General features: G+C 49.9%; 1 protein-coding gene across 1 annotated transcript in view; it reads right to left on the bottom strand.

Annotated features, from left to right (window-relative positions):
• Positions 1-19,477, bottom strand: part of CRYBB1 (crystallin beta B1) — a 21,241-nt gene extending 1,764 nt beyond the window's left edge. The window contains exons 1-5 of the mRNA XM_017498039.2: positions 19,366-19,477; positions 17,471-17,663; positions 13,847-13,965; positions 8,967-9,099; positions 1,925-2,067 (exon numbers count right to left, since the gene is read on the bottom strand). Of these exons, the coding sequence (XP_017353528.1) occupies positions 1,925-2,067; positions 8,967-9,099; positions 13,847-13,965; positions 17,471-17,644 (569 nt within the window). The 5' untranslated portion in view covers positions 17,645-17,663; positions 19,366-19,477. The remainder of the gene's footprint in view (positions 1-1,924; positions 2,068-8,966; positions 9,100-13,846; positions 13,966-17,470; positions 17,664-19,365) is intronic.
• Positions 19,478-19,747: the final 270 nt, after the last annotated feature.

Below are 19,747 nucleotides of genomic sequence, written 5' to 3'. Positions count from 1 at the left end.
CCTCCTGGGTTCAGGCAATTCTCCTGCCTCAGCCTCCTGAGTAGCTGGGATTACAGGCACGCGCCACCATGCCCAGCTGATTTTTTGTATTTTTAGTAGAGACGAGGTTTCACTATGTTGACCAGGATGGTCTCGATCTCTTGACCTCGTGATCCACCCGCCTCGGCTTCCCAAAGTGCTGGGATTACAGGCGTGAGCCACCGCGCCCGGCTTGCCTGGTTTTAAGAGTGTTGGAGAGGGCCAGATGGAAAATGCACCTTGAGTGTTTGCTAAGCGTGTTGGCTGTGCTTGGTAGGAATGTTAATACACATCTCATTGAATGTGACGTTGCAGGGCTCAGAGAACACAATCAAAAGAAGCAAGAATAGGTACTGGGGGGCTGGTTATCGATGAAGCAAATGAAAGACAGGAAGTGTTATTTCAAAAAATTTGTTTCCTTTGTAGGTAAGTGAATCTGTGTGTAGCAGTTGGGAACACATACTCTGGTATAAAATATACCTGGGTTCAAATCCTAGCTCTGCCATCAATTTACTAAGCTGTGAGAATCTGGGTAGGTGACGTATCAGAACCTCAACGTACTGTCTGTAAAATGGGGATGATAATGCACCTACCTCCTTGGTTTGTTATAAAGGTTTAATAATTATTTATCTAAAGAGGTTAAGCACAGTGCTTGATACATAGTAAGCACTCAACAGAAGTTATCATCAGCGATTAATTTGTAACATCTCTCATTGTTTTTGCTGAGAGGGTGTTTCCAGGGCTCTCCCAGACCCCCTCCCTATATTTGAAAACCTGGTTTAAGTCCCAGCCTCTTCAGATAAACCTTTGACCTGCCCTCCACCCTGACATCCACAGCCATCCTAGAAACCTGCTATCCTCCTCTGATCTCCTGCAACACGATTGCCCTGGCTGGCCCATCCCTTACTTATTATTGTTGGACACCATCTCACAGGTATATCTGACTTTCCCCTACTAGGCCAAATAAGTTCCTTGAAGGTAGGAACCTGGCTGTGGGAGCCTGGCTGTATTCATTGCTATTTTCCCCAGTGTTGGTAGCACAATGCCTGACTCGAAGATGAAGCTCAATATATTTCAGATGGCTTGAATGGCAGGAATGTAGGTTTCAGGGAGGTAGAAAGGAACAAGAAAAAGGCCATGGCCCTGATGGTGTTACAGGAGCTTAGAACAAGTCTGGGAATGGAGAGGCAGAGCCTTACATTTACCTGGAGGAGATCAGGGATGTCTGGCATGGTCATTTGGAGGCAGGGGGATGGATAAAGTGACTCCTTTGATCCAGCCCTTCCATGTATTCTCATGCCATTAGGTCATGGGGCTCTGTTTTGGTAGCTCCAGATCCCGAGAATTGGGAGCAGAAAGGGCCCTCTTAGATCAGGGAGTTCTGTGTGCCCATTGCCTAGCTGGCAAGACTGAGAGACAGAGAGGTTTTCAGGCTCACTCGAGTTCCTCAGCATGTCAGTTGCAGGGTCAGGGGCATCCCATGATGCAAATTCACTGCTCAGAACTCATTCTGCTCATTGTCCTAGGAGCTCCCAATCTCCCCACACATCTGTCCTGTCCCTGCATGCATCCAGCCTCATCTATCCACGTCAGCTCTGACCCTTTTAGTGAATTAGTCCTTCAGCACCAATTAGGTTTAGCAGCTCCTGTTTTCTCCATCCAACAGCCTTTTAGAGCTAATTGCCTGATTTGTTTACACTGACCTGGGATTTCTCAAAGTCTGACCCTATTCCCCAGAGGAATAAAGCTCTATTGGCTGAAGCCCAGGAACCTGCATGGGGAGACTGTGGGAGGGAGGGGCTGTGGCCCTCTCTAGGAATCTGATGTTATAACCTATCAGGGGAGCAGCCTCTGATTCTGCCTGTGCTTGAGGCGGGGGATGTGGCCTGGCAGGAGCGATGCTTACGTTCCGCTGGAGACCTTCACACTGCCCACGCGGTCACTGAAGCCGTGGACCCAGAGACTGGGCGCATCATCCCCCTGGATCTCTGTGGTGTTGCCCTTGAAGTTAGCTCCTTCAAACAGGGAGATCTTGTGCTCCTGGGAGTCCTGGGGAAAGAGAGGGTGGGTCAGGTGTATGGAGTACAGGTGGGACAAAGAGAAGAAAGTTAGTGGTGCTTTCTGAGCCTGTGCCGGCCGCTGTGGGACTCTCCAGGGCCACTGCTGTCTAGTCTGGAAGGAAACATAAGGAAAACGGGATGACAGCTCCCATGTCACAGGGTCCTCGTGAGGATGAAATCAGTGCATCCATATAGAGCACTGAGCACGATGCCTGGCATACATCAGGTGCTGAATAAATGCATTTATGGCTCATGCCTATAATCCCAAAACTTTGAGAGGCCCAGGTGGGAGGAATGCTTGAGGTCAAGGTTTCAAGACCAGCCTTAGCAACATAGTAAGCGCCTGTCTCTCAAAAATATATATTTTTTAATTTGCCAGGCATGGTGGCACATGCCTGTAGTCTCAGCTACTTGGGAGGCTGAGGCAGGAGGATTACTTGAGCCCAGGAGGTTCAGGCTGCAGTGAGCCATGATTACACCACTGCACTCCAGCCTGGGTGACAGAGCAAGACTCTGTCTCAAAAAAAAATTTATTATTTTTTAAATTATGGTCAGGGACAAAAAGCTCGGAGAGGTCAAGCTTATTGATCAATATCACACAACCAGGGAGGGGGGCAGAAACTTTCAGAGAGACATTTCATTCCTAAGCCCAATCAATGAATGTCCCTGTGCCACCAGGAGTTTAACCAATTGCCCTTTTTTTTTAATGCTTCTTACAAACCAGGTGAAATGAGGAAGATTAGTGGAACACAGATCGAGGTTCAAATCCTGCCTCTGACATTTATGCTCTGGTGATCTTGACATTTTACTCTGCCTCCCTCAGAGCCTCAGTTTGTTTATCTTTAGAATGGGGTTAGTACCAGGCATGGTGGCTCACACCTGTAATCCCTGCACGTTGGGAGGTTGAGGCAGGTGAGTCACCTGAGGTCAGGAGTCTAAGACCAGCCTGGCCAACATGGTGAAACCCTGTCTCTACTAAAAATACAAAAATTAGCCAGGTGAAGTGGCAGGTGCCTGTAATCCCAGCTACTTGGGAGGCTGAGGCAGGAGAGTCGCTTGAACCTGGGAGGCGGAGGTTGCAGTGAGCCAAGATTTCGCTACTGCATTCCAGGCTGGGTGACAGAGTGAGACTCTGTCTCAAACAACAACAACAACAAAAAATGGGGTTACTATTACTTCGTGGGATTGTCATGGCTACTCAACTCACTGCTGAGTGCCCACTATAAAACAGGCTTGGCCGGGTGCGGTGGCTCAAGCCTGTAATCCCAGCACATTGGGAGGCGGAGGCAGGTGGATCACGAGGTCAAGAGATCGAGACCATCCTGGTCAACATGGTGAAATCGTGTCTCTACTAAAAATACAAAACATTAGCTGGGCATGGTGGCGCGTGCCTATAAGCCCAGCTACTCAGGAGGCTGAGGCAGGAGAATTGCCTGAACCCAGGAGGTGGAGGTTGCGGTGAGCCGAGATCGCGCCGTTGCACTCCAGCCTGGGTAACAAGAGCGAAACTCCGTCTCAAACAAACAAACAAAAAAAAACAGGCTCATCCTTGAACCTGGACACATGATTCAGTTCTGGCGTGCACTGACTTTTAATGCTTTCATGACCCTGTGTCTTGTTTTTTTTTTTTGAGACGGAGTTTCGCTCTTGTTGACCAGGATGGTCTCGAACTCTTGACCTCATGATCCACCCACCTCGGCCTCCCAAAGTGCTGGGATTACAGGTGTGAGCCACCGCGCCCGACCCTCCTGTGTCTTGTTTTTAAAGCTTGTCTGTTATTTCTGAGGGTAGGGATCATCTATCTTTTCAAAAGTCAACATGCCCTGTTTTAGGCCCAAGGGTTTGAAGAGCCAAAGAGGTGAACCGGAAATCACAGCAGAGAAACGCTAACCTCAGCCTCTAGGTTCAAAACCACAGACCTGGTTTCAAATCCCAGCCCCAGAAACTCCCAGCTGTGTGACCTTAGGCCAGTCATTTTCTAATTCTGAGTCTCAGTTTCCTGGCTTTTAAAATGCATGCTATCAGCCAGGCGTGGTGGCTCATGCCTATAATCCCAGCACTTTGGGAGGCCAAGGCGGGTGGATCACGAGGTCAAGAGATCGAGACCATCCTGGTCGACATGGTGAAACTGTCTCTACTAAAAATACAAAAATTAGCGGGGGGTGGTGGCGTGAGCCTGTAATCCCAGCTACTCAGGAGGCTGAGGCAGGAGAATCACTTGAACCCGGGAGGCGGAGGTTGCAGTGAGCTGAGATCGCATCATTGCACTCCAGCCTGGGTGACGAGAGTGAAACTCTGTCTCAAAATAAATAAATACATAAATGAAATAAAATGCATGTTATCTTAGCCTGTCACATAGGACAGTTGTAGGGATTACGTAAAAGGCGGGTTATATACCAGCACATAGTTGGTGCTTAAAAATGGGTGCTGTGATTATCTACCGTTATTCACCATTGTAGGAGGAAGAGGGGCCTAGGGCTATAGATGAAGAACGATCTTGTTAATTCTTCCAGAATAAAGGAGAGCAGATCAGGGAAGGCTTCATGGAAAAAGTGACACTTGAGAGGGGCCTTGGAGGTTAAGGAGGAGTGTGCAAAGCTGAGGGGGAAGGAAGGTTGAGGGAAGGCACTGAGGCAGAGAAGACATAGGCAAAGGCTGGGAGGTGGGGATGTGCAAAGAAAATCTCTGTGTGGACAGGGTAAAGAAGGGCCAGTGCACGGTGCCAGGCAGGGATGGCAGCACAGCGGACCCTTTGGGCCATGGTAAGACAAATACCCTTAGTGCAATTACTTGCCAGTGGCAAATGTACTTAATTAGCGGTAACAACGATGACGTATGACTGCCTAAGTCTTGAGGTCCTTGGGAGGGTTGTTAGTCAATGGCTCCCCATTGCTAGTGAGGTCAAGACTAAACTTACCTATGAGAGCCTGCAAGAATGGCCGCTGCCAACACCTCCCCTCCCATCTGCCTCCCTCTCTCCTCCGCTCCCTCTGCTGCAGCTTCGCTGGCCACCTTTAATTCTCTCGGCCCCACCAGTCCGTCCTTGCTCCAGGAATTTTGAACGCACAGTTCGCTGGAAGGCTTTTCCATCTGTTCTTCCCATGGCTGACTTGGTTTCCAAACTTTGGAAGCTGGCTTCCCTGACCACCCCTGCCCACTCCACCTCTAACAATACCTGAGTCCCCGATTCCCATTTCTGCTTTCCTAGTCAGATTGCATGGCCTTTGTGTAACGCCTACCATGGTCGATGAATCCATTGGAGATGGATTCCCATGATGAGGTTTTCTTTCTTTCTTTCTTTCTTTTTTTTTTTTTTTGAGATGGAGTCTCTCTCTGTCACCAAGCTGGAGTGTAGTGGCATGATCTCGGCTCACTGCAACCTCCACCTCCTGGGTTCAAGTGATTCTCCTTCAGCTTCCTGAGTAGCTGGAATTACAGGCGCACGCCACCATGCCCAACTAATATTTGTATTTTTAGGAGAGACGGGGTTTCACCATGTTGGCCAGGATGGTCTCCATCTCTTGATCTTGTGATCCACCTGCCTCGGCCTCCCAAAATGTTGGGATTACAGGCATGAGCCACTTCACCTGGCCCCATGATTATGTTTTCAATAGCTCCCTCCCTGGGTAGCTTAAGTCTCATGAAGACGGGACCTAGTCTGTTTGATACATGGTTTTGCACTCAGAGCCTAGATCAGAGCCTGGCAGAAAAAGGCCAATTGGTCAGGCACAGTGGCTCACACCTGTAATCCCAGCACTTTGGGAGGCCCAGGCAGGCAGATCACTTGAGATCAGGAGTTCGAGACCAGTCTGGCCAACATGGTGAAACCCTGTCTCTAAGAAAATCCAAAAAGTATCTGGGCGTGGTGGTGTACTCCTATCATCCCAGCTACTTGAGAGGCTGAGGCAGGAGAATTGCTTGACCCGGGAAGTCGAAGATTGCAATGAGCTGGATCGCGCCACTGCACTCCAGCCTGGGCGACAGAGTGACACTCTGTCTAAAAAAAACGAAAATAGAAACAGGCCAACCAACATACCCGGGTTGAAGTAGATGATGGTCAGCCTTATGCTTTTATTTTGAAAAGATATCTGTAACTTCCAGGACAGGGTGCCGGGAGGGAGTCAGGGAGCCCAGCAGGGAGAGAGCTGAAGCTGACAGAGACAGAGATGATGCTGGCCTGGACCAGGACCATGGCAGGGCAGAGAGAGCAAGGGTGAGACCAAGCTTATTTAACCTGCTGCCTGCAGGCCACGTGCGGCCCAGGGTTGCTTTGAATGCGGCTCAACACAAGCTTGTAAACCTTCTTAAAACGTGGGTGGTGGCTCACACCTGTAATCCCAGCAGTTTGGGAGGCCAAAGCAGGTGGATCACGAGGTTAGGATTTCAATTCCAGCCTGGCCAATACAGTGAAATCCTGTCTTTACTAAAAATGCAAAAATTAGCTGGGCGTGCTGGCATGCACCTGTAGTCCCAGCTACTCGGGAGACTGAGGCAGGAGAAGCACTTGAAGCTGGTAGGTGGAGGTCACAGTGAGCCAAGATCGCGCCACTGCCCTCCAGCCTGGGCAACAGGGTGAGACTCCATCTCAAAACAAACAAAAAAAATTATGAGATTTCTTTTTTGCAATTGTTTTAAAGCTCATCAGTCAACATCAGTGTTAGTGTATTTTATGTATAGCCCAAGACACTTCTTCTTCCACTGCGGCCCAGGGAAGCCAAAATATTGGGCATCCCTGATTTAGACCATTGGATCTCAGCCCTGGCTGCACAGACGGACTACTTAGAGAGCAAAGAAAAGATATCAGTGCCTGAGTCCCAGCGCCAGAGATTCAGAATTAATTGGTCTGGGGTGGAGTCAAGGCATTGAGATTTCTAAAAATTTCTAATGTAATATATTTTATTTAAACAAATATACCTGGGCTGGGTGCAGTGGCCCATGCCTGTAATCCCAGCACTTTGGGAGGCCTAGGCAGACAGCTCATGAGGTCAGGAGTTTGAGACCAGCCTGACCAACATGGTAAAACCCTGTCTCTACTAAAAATACAAAAATTAGCTGGGCGTGGTGGCAGGTGCCCGTAATCCCAGCTGCTTGGGAGGCTGAGGCAGGAGAATCACTTGAACCTGGGAGGCAGAGATTGCAGTGAGCTGAGATCGCACCACTGTGCTCCAGCCTGGGCAACAGAGTGAGAAATAAACAAAACTAAACTAAAACAAATATACCTAAAATATTATATTTTCAATATGTAGCCAATATAATGACATCAATGCATTGTTGACATTCTTAAATTTTTTTTTACTATGTATTCAAAACTTAGTGTACATTTTACACCATGACACATCTCCATTTAGTCTAGCCAAGATCCAAGTGTCCAATGGCCACATATGGCTAGTGTTTATTATATTGAATAGCAAGCTTCTAGAAGCTAATGGAAATGCCCTGGGTGATCACCCTTCCAAACAAATCCCTTGACATAGGTTGGCATGTAAGAACGATTCAACGATTGAGAAACACATCTGTGAATTCTATTTTTTTCTTTGTTTTGAGACAGAGTTTCGCTCTGTCTCCTAGGCTGAAGCACAATGGTGCAATCTCGGCTCACTGCAACCTCCCTATCCTGGGTTCAAGTGATTCCACTGCCTCAGCCTCCCGAGTAGCTGAGATTACAGGCACCCACCACCATGCCTGGCTAATTTTTGTATATTTAGTGGAGACAGAGTTTCACCATGTTGACCAGGCTAGTCTTGAACTCCTGACCTCAGGTGATCCACCTGTCTCGGCCTCCCAAAGTACTGGGATTACAGAGGTGAGCCACCGTGCCTGGTACATCTGTGAATTCTTACAGAGAGTACATCATGAAGGCAGACAATTCAGTCTTACATTCTGAGAAAAGCTTTGGGAATGATCTGTTTGAATAATCCATTAAGATAAATTTGGTGATGTCAAAACAGCTGGTGGTTGGCACCTGATAGCCTCAAATGCACACTCATGAAAATTCTTATAAACATTCCCATCACAGGAGACAAAAGTCAGTTACCATCAGCAACTAACATTGGTGAGCAAGATGTAGCTGGTTCATGACTCAGCATCAACTCAATTCTGGAAAAAACTGTGAATCACTTGGAGATATTGCCACCATTTTGACCTTGAATCTTCTGGAAGTTGACTTAGTTAAACATTATAAGAAACTAATTCAGTATATTGTCTTATTATTAACAGGTTCGAGCTGCGTTTCTATAATATCCCTCTTCTTAGCCATTGCATGATCTGTAACCAGCATGTTTGGTGTTTTGGATGGGCACTGAATTTTTTTTTTCTCCAAGCACCAGACTGGAGTGCAGTGGCTCAATCTCAGCTCACTGCAACCTCCGTCTCCCGTGTTCAAGCAATTCTGTCTCAGCCTCCCGAGTAGCTAGGACTACAGCTGTGCGCTACCACACCCAACTAATTTTTGTATTTTTAGTAGAGACGGGGTTTCACCATGTTGGCCAGGATGGTCTCGATCTCTTGACCTCGTGATCCGCCCGCATTGGCCTCCCAAAGTGCTGGGATTACAGGCGTGAGCCATGGCGCCAGACCTGGGCACTGAAATTTTAACAGCTTCCCCAGTCTTGGCATGGTGGCTCATGCCTGTAATCCTAGCACTTTGGGAGGCCCAGGTGGGAGTTTGAGGCCAGGAGTTCAAGGCCGCAGTGAACTATGATCACTAGTGAGTGTGTGAAGGACACTGATGAATTGATGAGCTCAAGAACCCACTGTCCTTCGACCACTCAGAGGCTGCCACACCTGCCTGCCCACCATCCTGTCCTTCTTGCCCATGTCAGATCTCAGACTGACCCCTGCTTGGCCCCGCCTGGCTGATTTGTCAGCCCCAGCCACAGAGCCACTCACCATCTTGATGGGTCGGAAGGACATGAGCCGGTCACTGCGGTAGCTGCTTGACCACGTGTCCCAGCGTGGGTACTCGCCTTTCTCCAGGATGAACATCTCCCCGCGGAAGTTGGACTGCTCAAAGGCGACCCAGCTGGACACAAGAAGGAGCGTGAGGCAGACGGGAGAAAAACGGTTAGTAGAAGCCTCCATTTCATACTTGCCTCTCTGTCCTGTGGCACGGCAGCCCGGAGGCCGGTAGAAAGTCCAAAGGGGGCCCAACGTGTCTGGGTCTGATTTTAAGCTATGACACTTAAAAGCTGTGTGACTCTGGGCAAGGGACTTCGCCTCTCTGAACCTTTGTTTCTCATCTACACTCACATGCCTATTTCCTTAGAGTTGGTGAAGGATTAAGTGAGATGAATGTGTGTGATTATTTGAGCACACTGTTTCTCTAAATGTAGTGTTCACATGTGCTTCAAGTACTGTGAGGACTTGGAGCCAAAAAACACACAGACATTTTAAACTTGACGCCAGATAGGAGAGTCCGTTTGATGTTAATGTGCCTTTAACACTTAACTAATCTCTCCTTTTTTTTTTTTTTTTTTTTGGTAACAAAGGGAGAAAAGGCGACTAGCCCAGAATCTCCAGCACATGTGGTATAATAGCAACATTGTAATGCTTTTGTGTTCCTTGTTAATTTTGTATGGATACTTTTTACTTATAGGAAATAATACTAGCCTTATATTTATAAAAGGTGGTGTAAAGGTTCTTTAAAAATGTGTTTATTTGGCCGGGCACGGTGGCTCACGCCTGTAATCCCAGCACTTTGGGAGGCTGAGGCAGGCGGATCACGAGGTCAGAGGTTCAAGACCAGCCCGACCAATGTGGTGAATCCCCGTCTCTACTTAAAATTACAAAAATTAGCCGGGCATGGTGGCGTGCACCAGTAATCCCAGCTACTTAGGAGGCCGAGGCAGGAGAATTGCTTGAAAATGGAAGGCGGAGGTTGCAGTGAGCTGAGAGCATGCCATTGCACTCCAGCCTGGGCAACAGAGCAAGACTCCATCTCAAAAAAAAAAAAAAAATTAGCTGGGCGTGGTGGCAGGTGCCTGTAATCTCAGCTACTCGGGAAGCTGAGGCAGGAAAATCACTTGAACCTGGGACATGGAGGTCGCAGCGTTGAGATGAGATCGTGCCATTGCTCTCCAACCTAGGGGATAAGAGCAAGACTTTCTCTCAAAAGAAATGTGTCTATTTGTGTTTAGCAGGATCATTTTAAAGGAAATATATTAAATAAACAACAGACTCGAAGGTACAGGGGAAAAATTAATACAGGTCTTTTCATCCTTGCTGGGTAAACACTGCCTGGCATTCGGGAGACACTTAGTAACCAGTATGGGGCAATGGGAAGGGAAAGATGGTAATACCTACCCTCAGATACCCATGATAATTTAACATGATACTGCATAGGAAGGTGCTAGGCTCCTTACAAGGACTAATTGGAAGTTTGAAATTAGATGGAAGATTTTCCTGGCTTTCCCAGTGAAGACTTATTAAGGATAGGAAGTGAGCTTGTATTGGAGGGACCAGGGATTGTGGCAATGTGGGTGAAGTAGATATGGTGATCCTCATTCCATAGATGAGAAAGCTGAGACTAAGGAACCCCTTGACCTTTTCTGCCTGTGTGTTCAAGATTTCTCAGGGAGCAAGAGAGGGACGCGGAGACACCGACATTAGCATCTTCTCCCGGAGGGCTGCTGGGACCCTGCTCTCACCCGAAGGAGATGAGCATGATGGACTATCACCCTGGGCTAAGAGAGAAGGCATCACAAGAGCCTCAGGTCTTTGTGGTTAATGATCAGTTAACCACAATGGAGTGAATTAAAGATATGTTTGTCTTCTCAGAATAGAGTTGAATTTGCCTCCGCCCTGTCTGGCCTGGAGTAGGAGAGAAATAAATGGAAGAATAGATGGATGGATGGACAGATGAAGGGATGAGTAGATGAAAGGATGCTTGAATAGGTGGATGGGTAGGTGGATGGATGAAGGAATTGTTGAATGGATAGGTAGATGGATGAGTGGATAGACGGACAGATTTATAGATGGATGGGTGGGTGACAGAGAGGAGGGGTATGTATGCATAAAAATGGAGAATAAATGTGTGAATGGATGTATAGGTGAATGGGTACATGCATGGGGAAGTACATGGATGATGAATACATGGGTGGATAGATGCATGGGTGAATAACAAGGGAGCCTTGGAATGTGGTTTCATGTAGGAGTTAAGAGGACAGACCCTGGAAACAGACAGAACTGACTTCCAATCCAAGCTTGCCATGTATTTGCCGCATGAACTTGGGCGGCACTTAGGCTTGCTAAGCTTTAGTAACAGAGAAGAAACGATTGTATCTACCTCGTTGGGAGGTTAGGAGAGCCTAAAAGAGGGAATGCGGCTGGGCGTGGTGGCTCATGCATGTAATCCCAGCACTTTGGGATGCTGAGGCAGGTGGATCACAAGGTCAGGAGTTCGAGACCAGCCTGGCCAATATGGTGAAACCCCCATCTCTACGAAAAATACAAAAATTAGCCAGGCATGGTGGCAGGCACCTGTAGTCACAGCTACTCAGGGGGCTGAGGCAGGAGAATCGCTTGAACCCGGGAGGCAGAGGTTGCAGTGAGCTGAGATTGGGCCACTGCACTCCAGCCTGGGTGACAGAGGAAGACGCTGTCTCAGAAAAAAAAAAAAGCGGGGCAATGCATGGGACAGATACAGCACAGAGTAAATCCTCAAATTAATACTGTTCATGATTAAAGGGAGAAGGAAACTGGAGGTCTAGGCTTATGGAAATACAGACACTTTGGTGATCTGGCCACCATGCCTGATGTCCCCCTGAAATCTTCCATCTCTTCTTGAGAAGGACCAGTGAAGACCAAAATTTTAAATGTTTACTCTATCCTCTTATCTCCCGTGGTTAATTTCAACCTGCAAGCAAAGAGAGAGGGTAGGGCAGGAATTTTAATTTACAAGATATGGAAACTGAGGCTTAGAGGGGTTAAGTCCCCAGCCTGAGGTCACACGATGGTGTCAGGTGTCAGGCTGTAGTCTCCTGGGTTTCAGGCACGCAGCCCTCCCCACCGCGGTGCTGAAGACAACCTCTCCCCACTTTCCTCATGCCCACCCCACCTTCTTCATTCTTTTTTCCCATGGTCCTGCCAGCGCCCACACAGACCCAGGCCCCCAGACCACAGGCCCTTTCCATGCCCATCAGGCACAGCCCCAAGGCACACGTCAGAGAGCAGCTGCATCTTCGAAGAGAAATACTCTGGGTTTGAGTCACTGGTACTGAAAAAGCCTGAAAACCCAAGCTGGCCACATCCGGTAGCTTCTGCTCCCAGCTGGGTTTTGGGGCTGAGGGTGGAGCCGAGGCTGCATTGACCACACTGAGGGTGGAGTGGGAGCAGGAGATAGAAATGGTCCCAGGGAGGCTCCAGGGTGAGTTGGCTAAATTCACAGGGCAGTGAGCTGAGTACGTGACAATCAGAGTCACCTGCCGTGTTTGAGTGCCTTCAAGGTGACAGGCTCATGCTGTATGATCTCCCTCAGACCTCAGAGTAATCCTGTGAGGAGTGGTGAGGGCCATCATTCTCCCCATTTCAAAGATGGGAAAACTGAGGCTTGGACACTGAACAAGGCAAACAGGGGAAGTCAGGACTCAAACCCAGGCTTGTCTGACCTCAAAGCCCATCTCAGAATGGGCTCAAAATACAGGCTGACTGGAACCCTTGGGGGCTTTCAAAGTGAGGAGACAAGAGCAAATGAGCCATGTGGATCTTGTCCTGGGGCTGCCCCTCCACCCTGACCTCAGCACACACAGGCTGGACATGGGGCAGTCACTCCGCCCAAGGGTAGCTATCCTTGCTTTATGTGGGAGTTGCTGAGGCTCAGGAAGCCCCAGAGACAGGAACAGGCAGTGAAGCATGGTGATTAAGAGCTTTGGGAGTGGCCGGGCGCGGTGGCTCAAGCCTATAATCCTAGCACTGTGGGAGGCCGAGGCGGGTGGATCATGAGGTCAAGGGCTCGAGACCATCCTGGTCAACATGGTGAAACCCCGTCTCTACTAAAACTACAAAAAATTAGCTGGGCATGGTGGCGCGTGCCTGTAATCCCAGCGACTCAGGAGGCTGAGGCAGGAGAATTGCCTGAACCCAGGAGGCGGAGGTTGCGGTGAGCCGAGATCGCGCCATTGCACTCCAGCCTGGGTAACAAGAGCGAAACTCCGTCTCAAAAAAGAAAAAAAAAGAGCTTTGGGAGTGAAATTGATCAACATGAGTTGAATCCTGGCTGTGCCACTTGCCACTAGGGGACCTTGGGCAAGAGACTTACCCTCTCTGAGCCTCAGTCTTTCTGTCTGTCAAGTGGGCATAAGAATAGCCCCTCCCTCCTACGTCACTGTGAATCATCAAAGTGCAGCCCCAAGTCAGTGGCTGGCACCGAGTGGGTGCTTCACGGATGCTTCTCATTACTCCCAGGCAGCTGGACACCCAGGAGAGGGGACAGCGAGTGGACATGTCACTCTGGCCTGTCTCTGCCCTCAGCGATGGGCTAGAGGTTTTGCTATAGTAGAAGGCACATTTCTCCAGAGCCCAGAACCACGGCTTACTGCCAGTGTGATCTTATGCTAATTGGATCACCCCTCCGAGCCTCAGTTTCCTCATCTGTAAAATGAGATTGAGAACAATTCCTCCCTCTCCGGTTTGATGGGAGGACTGGAAATAACATCTGTGCCAGAAGCACGAATGGCCGGGGGCACGGAGCAGATGCTGGAGAAATGGCAGCTCCTGTGGTGTGGTGGTCCCGAGGTGGCAGAGCAGGTGCCCTTCCTCCGCCCGACACTCACGGTCCCGCGGAGACGATGATGCTGCGTACACGGTCGAAGCCACGGTCTCCCAGGTTCGAGCACTCCCCTGAGAATTCCATCCGACGGCCCTGGAAGTTTTCCTTTTCGAAGACCACCAGCTGTGGGAGAGAAGCCCCCAGACCAGGGGCAGAGTGAGGGGAGTCAAAAACTCATTGAGGATATAGGTAAATAAAAGCAGGCAGTGAAGGGGTCACCTGAAAGTGTGAGAAGTGTGATGAACCATAGTTTGTGAAATGATCCTGTCCTCCCACTCCCAATTCTTTACCTTTTTTTTTTTTTTTTTTTTGAGACAAAGTTTCGCTCTTGTTGCCCAGGCTGGAGTGCAATGGCGCGATCTCGGCTCACCGCAACCTCCGCCTCCTGGGTTCAGGCAATTCTCCTGCCTCAGCCTCCTGAGTAGCTGGGATTACAGGCACGCACCACTATGCCCAGCTAATTTTTTGTATTTTTAGTAGAGACGGGGTTTCACCATGTTGACCAGGATGGTCTCGATCTCTCGACCTCGTGATCCACCCGCCTCGGCCTCCCAAAGTGCTGGGATTACAGGCTTGAGCCACCGCGCCCGGCTTTTTTTTTTTTTTTTTGAGTCTCACTTTCTCGCCCGAGCTGAAGTGCAGTGGCATAATCACAGCTCACTGCAACCTCTGCCTCCCAGGCTCAAGCGATCCTCCCACCTCAGCCTCCTGAGTAGTTGGGGTTACAGGCACGCACCACCATGCCCAGCTACTTTTTGTATTGTTTTGTGGAGACAGGGTTTTGCCATGTTGCCAGGCTGGTCCCTAACTCCTGAGCTCAAGTGATTGGCCCGCCTTGGCTTCCCGAAGTGTTGGGATTACAGGCGTGAGAGCTTGCACCTGGCCTCACCCCTAATTCTTAAGCAAAGATCTGCGCCATCATTAGGAACTTACGAACCTCCCTTTCAGGCCATTCTTCGTGCTGTTCCTCCTGCCTGGAATGCCTTCTCTACCACACATCTCCAGCTTGGAGGAGCTGCTGCCGCCTAACCAAAGCTCCCTAACTCATGTTCTAGACTCAATATTCTAGGCTCAGATGCCACCTTCTCCAGGAAGCCTTCCTTGATTGCCCCCTCCCCCATCGGCCTTGGTTGAGCATCCTCCACTGTATTCTCCCCATTAGCAGCACAACTAACCCACCACAGTCACTGCTGTTTTGCTTTGGGGTCTCCCTCTCCCTCTGTGCTCCCTCTCTCCCATTACCCAGCCCCTCCAAAGACCAAGGGCTCCTCCAGGGCAGGGCTCAAGATTAATCTATTTCTGTATCTCCATTCCCAGCCCCAGTACCTGCCATAGAGCTGATGCTCAGGAGACACTTGCAAATCCAACCCTCCACAGCAGAGGGGAAAACTTGAGACAATCTTCTCTTCTCACTAAGCCTCATGTTTTGGTTCCTTGTCCACTTGGTGTTCCAAGTTGGGACAACTTTGCCATTCACATGGACCGAGGCAATTGTCTGCCTTCTTTGAGCCTCAGTTTCCCCAGCTGTAAGGGGGGAGGTTCACATAACCGTGACCCAGCACTTCCACCCCTACCCTTGTTCACTCAAGAGAAACTCCCATATGTATGCCCCAGGAGACAGGGATAAGAACCTCCAAGCCGGCTGCATGCAGTGGCTCAAGCCTGTAATCCCAGCACATTGGGAGGCTGAGGCACCAGATCACAATGTCAGGAGATCAAGACCATCCTGGTCAACATGTGAAACCTGGTCTCTACTAAAATACAAAAAATTAGCCAGGCATGGTGGCACATGCCTGTAGTCCTAGATACTTGGGAGGCTGAGGCAGGGGAATTGCTTGAACCTGGGAGGCGGAGGTTGCAGTGAGCCAAGATTGTGCCACTGCACTACAGCCTGGTGACAAAGTGAGACTCCATCTCAAAAACAACAACAACAACGACAACAAAAATCCAAGTTGTGCTGTTCACCAGAGCAAAGCCAGCAACCACTGAAATCGTGTTCAGCAGGAAAGAGATGGTCACGCTCTGAAATACCATGCAAAAGCCAGAATGAATGACCTGCAGTCATGCCCAACAATATGGGTGGATATTAGGGATCTCACAGTAAGTGAAAAGTATGAAGAAAAACCCAGAATAATCACATTGCCTATTTCAATAAGTTAAAACCCAGAAAATCAGCCGGGCGCGGTGGCTCACGCCCATAATTCCAGCACTTGGGGAGGCTGAGGCTAGGAGTTTGAGACCAGCCTGGATAATACGGCAAAACCCTTTCTCTACCAAAAATATGAAAATTCGCCAGTCTCATAACCCATTCTCAAAATAAATAAATAAATACAAAAACCAAGTAAATAACTAGACACGTGTATATACATTTTTAAAAGAATAATGCATAAAATTGTATACGAAATCAAGCAAGCAGATTACAGACACAGGTTGAGATCAGGATGGTATTTCCTGGTGTAGGGGAGGAAAATGATGGGCTCGAGGGAGACAGCTTAGAGCTAGGTAGAAGGTTTTTAACCAAGTCCTGGCTTTTATACGGGTGGTGGGTTTGTAGGTGCATGTTACGTTATTAGAAATCAACTAATGATTAAATAGGTATATGCATAAAAGCCAGCCACGCACAGACCACATGAGAGCATGTCGTGAACCAAGGATCACAAAATGACCCATTTCTGTGCACCTGAGGACGAAACCAAACCCAGCCAAGTCCCAGGGGACTGAACACCTTGCTCCACAGGATCTCTTTCAGCCCAGAACACCTGGATCAATTTTCAGGAGGGTCTGAGGCCATCCCGCTGCCCTAGTCAGCCCCCAAGGACATCTGGTTTCTGCTGCTAAGCCAGCCCACTTCCTTTTCGCCGCCTTTTTTGTTTTTCTTGCTTTCGATAAACTCCAAGCATGTGCGCATGATTGACAGGTGTCCCTTCAGCTGTGAAGTGTTATGTTTTGGTTCTTGTTATCGTACAACTCCACAGTAGGTCCCCCCCCCCTTTTATTTTTATTTTTATTGTTTTTGAGACGGAATCTCACCCTGTCTCTCAGGCTAGAGTGCAGTGGCATGATTGCAGCTCACTGCAACCTCCACCTCCCGGATCCAAGTGATTCTCCTGCCTCAGCCTCCTGAATAGCTGGGATTACAGGCACCTGCCACCATGCCAGGGTAATTTTTGTATTTTTAGTAGAGACAGGGTTTCACCACGTTGGCCAGGCTGGTCTCGAACTCTTGACCTAAGGTGATCCACCTGCCTCGGCATCCAAAAGTGCTGGGATTACAGGCATGAGCCACCGTGCCCGGCCCCCCCTTTTTCCAAGTGTGTCAAAACCCCTGGCTATTTTTGGGGCTCCCAGATTGACTGGGCCACACTTGTGTCCCAGAAGGAGGCGGGAGGAGGAGGGAAAAAGAGAACAGAGACAGAGGATGAGCGTATGGGGAGGCAGAGAAGAAGAAAAGGGAGAGGAAATAGAAAGGAGAGGAAACGGGCAGAGGAAGAGGATGAGGAAGAGGTGTGGAGGAGGGAGAGGTGGAAGAGGAAGAGCAGGAGGAGGAGCAGAAAGGAAAAGAGGAGGGGGCGGAGGAGCGAAAAAAGCAGAGGAGCGGCACCCAGCCCCTGCACCCCCAGGTCCTTACCCTGTAGTTCCCAGGAGGCAGTTCCCCCGCCTTGGCGGTGACAATAGGCACGGTCGTTGGGCCCAGGGCGGTGATGGGACTAGGGGATGTTCCTGCAGGTGGGGCCCCCTTCTCCTTGGTATCAGGCCCTGGGTTCACCGCCACTGTGGCCGAGGCCTTCGCAGCCTGAGACATGGTTCCCGCCTGCAAAAGTCTGTAAAGAAAGCTTGGCTTTCTGGGCTGACACCTGCAACCTGCCTTCACAGCCCCACACCCTGTGCTTCCAGTCTCCTTGGAGCTCATTTGCTCTCCATCTCCTTCTGAAATGTAAGCCTGGAAGTTTTCTGTTCCATCCCTACTCCCCAGCCAAGACCCTCCCGTCCGCGGGCCGCTCATCCTATATATATATATCTTTTTCCTCCAGGCTTTTGACCATGCTGTTCCCTCCACCAGCTGTCCCACCCTCCTTAGCCCCCTGCAATTTTCCACACCACTCATCACGCCGATTTGCTCGTGTGACTTCCATTTGCCTCTCCAGGCTAATAACAAGAAGTCCCATCTGGGAGTACTGAAGGTATGCTGGGCACTGGGACATACATTCATTAACCCATCTGACCATAACCCTGACTCCATGGAGTGGCTGCTGTCACGATCCCCTCTGAGCAGTAGGGGGCTGGAGAAGGAAGGGGCCCAGCTCCGGCCCACACAGCCACTACGTGGTAGGGCTCGGATTTCAACTCAACTGGTTAGTAAAACGCTCTGCAGTTTGCTTAACCTGATTTATTCACCGGCCATCCCTAACACTTGGCTCTGCGCCTGGCACACAGGAGCTGCTCAATTAACATTTGTTCAGAAGATGAATGAATGCCTGCTCCCAGCTCCTTTCCCAGTCCACTTCCTCTGGGATTCTCTGGAGGGGGTGAGGGTGGTAATTGGCTGCAGATACAGGCGGGGACCGGGGCATACGGGAGGACCCAAGAGGATGTATTTATTGCCTGTGAAGGACGATGAAAATGAGGACTGGCTGGGCAGGCACTGGGTGGAGAGGGCTTTGGTCAATTCCAGCGGTTCCTTGTTGCTTTGGGGTCATGGACTCCTTTGAATGTTTGATGAGTACCTCAACTTTGTCCCCAGACAAAAATAATGCCCCCTTTAACTATGGAGACAATGTGAAGGGATTTGAGGACCCCCCTGATAGCACAGATGAAGACCCTCTGGTCAAGCTGATTCCGGAACATACTCTGTGTGAAGGAGCTAGTTGGGATAAGCAGGTCCCTCCCGAGCCTCCTCCAGGAAGGCGGTGCATATTCTGGGGTGCCCTGTTCATCAGGGGTGGGGCCAGACATCTGGGCCACATCTGTGGCTTTCAACACTCCCCCAGGGCTGGCAGCCAGACTTAATCCTTCCTGGAGACGTTCTCATTGTCTGTCTGTCTCCCCCTCACCCTCTCCCTGTTTCTCCTCCCCTCCCTCCCTTTGCTGTCTGTTTCTTGCTTCTGTCCTCTTTCGGCCTGTCTTCTGTTTCTCTCTCCCTCTCTGTTCCTCCGTCCCCCACTATCTTGTTCTCTTTGCGTCTTTGCTATCTGTTCTTTTTTTACTTGTCTCTCTGTTTATTCTGTCTCTGTCTCTCTCCCCTCTCCTTCTCTCTCCCTTTCTTTCGCTCTCTGCTTCTCCCTGTCTTTTTTTTTTAAAGATGGAGTTTCTCCATGATGTCCAGGCTGGTCTCGAACTCCTGACCTCAAGTGGTCCACCCACCTCGGCCTCCCAAAGTGCTAGGATTACGGGCGTGAGCCACCGCACTCTCTGTGTTTATCTCCAGGACCCTGCCTCTCTGCCTCGCAGGGTCCTGCTGTCTCTGCCTCCCTCTTCTCTTCCCCTCCCGTTCAGCTCTCAGCTGCACTGCGGGTTCCCTCTTACCTGGGGACTTGCTACTTCCTGCTGGAGGACAGGCAGGCAGGCGGGTGCAGTGAGTGACTAGGGGCCGACCCCCCATTTTATAGTCTGGCAGACACCAGGCCCTATAGTCTGTGGCACAAAGGGGACGCTGGTTCAGCAGGCCTGGGCCGGGAGTGGGGTTCTGGGGCCCCGACCTCGCCTGGATCACTGCAGACAGCAGCACTTTCCATTGTGAGACCAGCACACGCAGCAGAAACCCTGGCCACCGCAGCTTCACCTTCCAACCCTCTCCTGTCCCCAAAGGGTCCCTGCTGGCTGCCAACTTGGGGCAGGGAAAAGGGGAGACCCTGGGAGGCAAGAGACTGGAGTTTGAATCCTGACTCAGCCACTACGCACCGCGTGG

Source organism: Cebus imitator, unplaced genomic scaffold, assembly GCF_001604975.1.
Source record: "Cebus imitator isolate Cc_AM_T3 unplaced genomic scaffold, Cebus_imitator-1.0 Scaffold237, whole genome shotgun sequence".
NCBI lineage: Eukaryota > Metazoa > Chordata > Mammalia > Primates > Cebidae > Cebus > Cebus imitator.
Note: the sequence above shows the minus strand (reverse complement) of the source record. Positions and strands in the feature narration are given on the sequence as shown.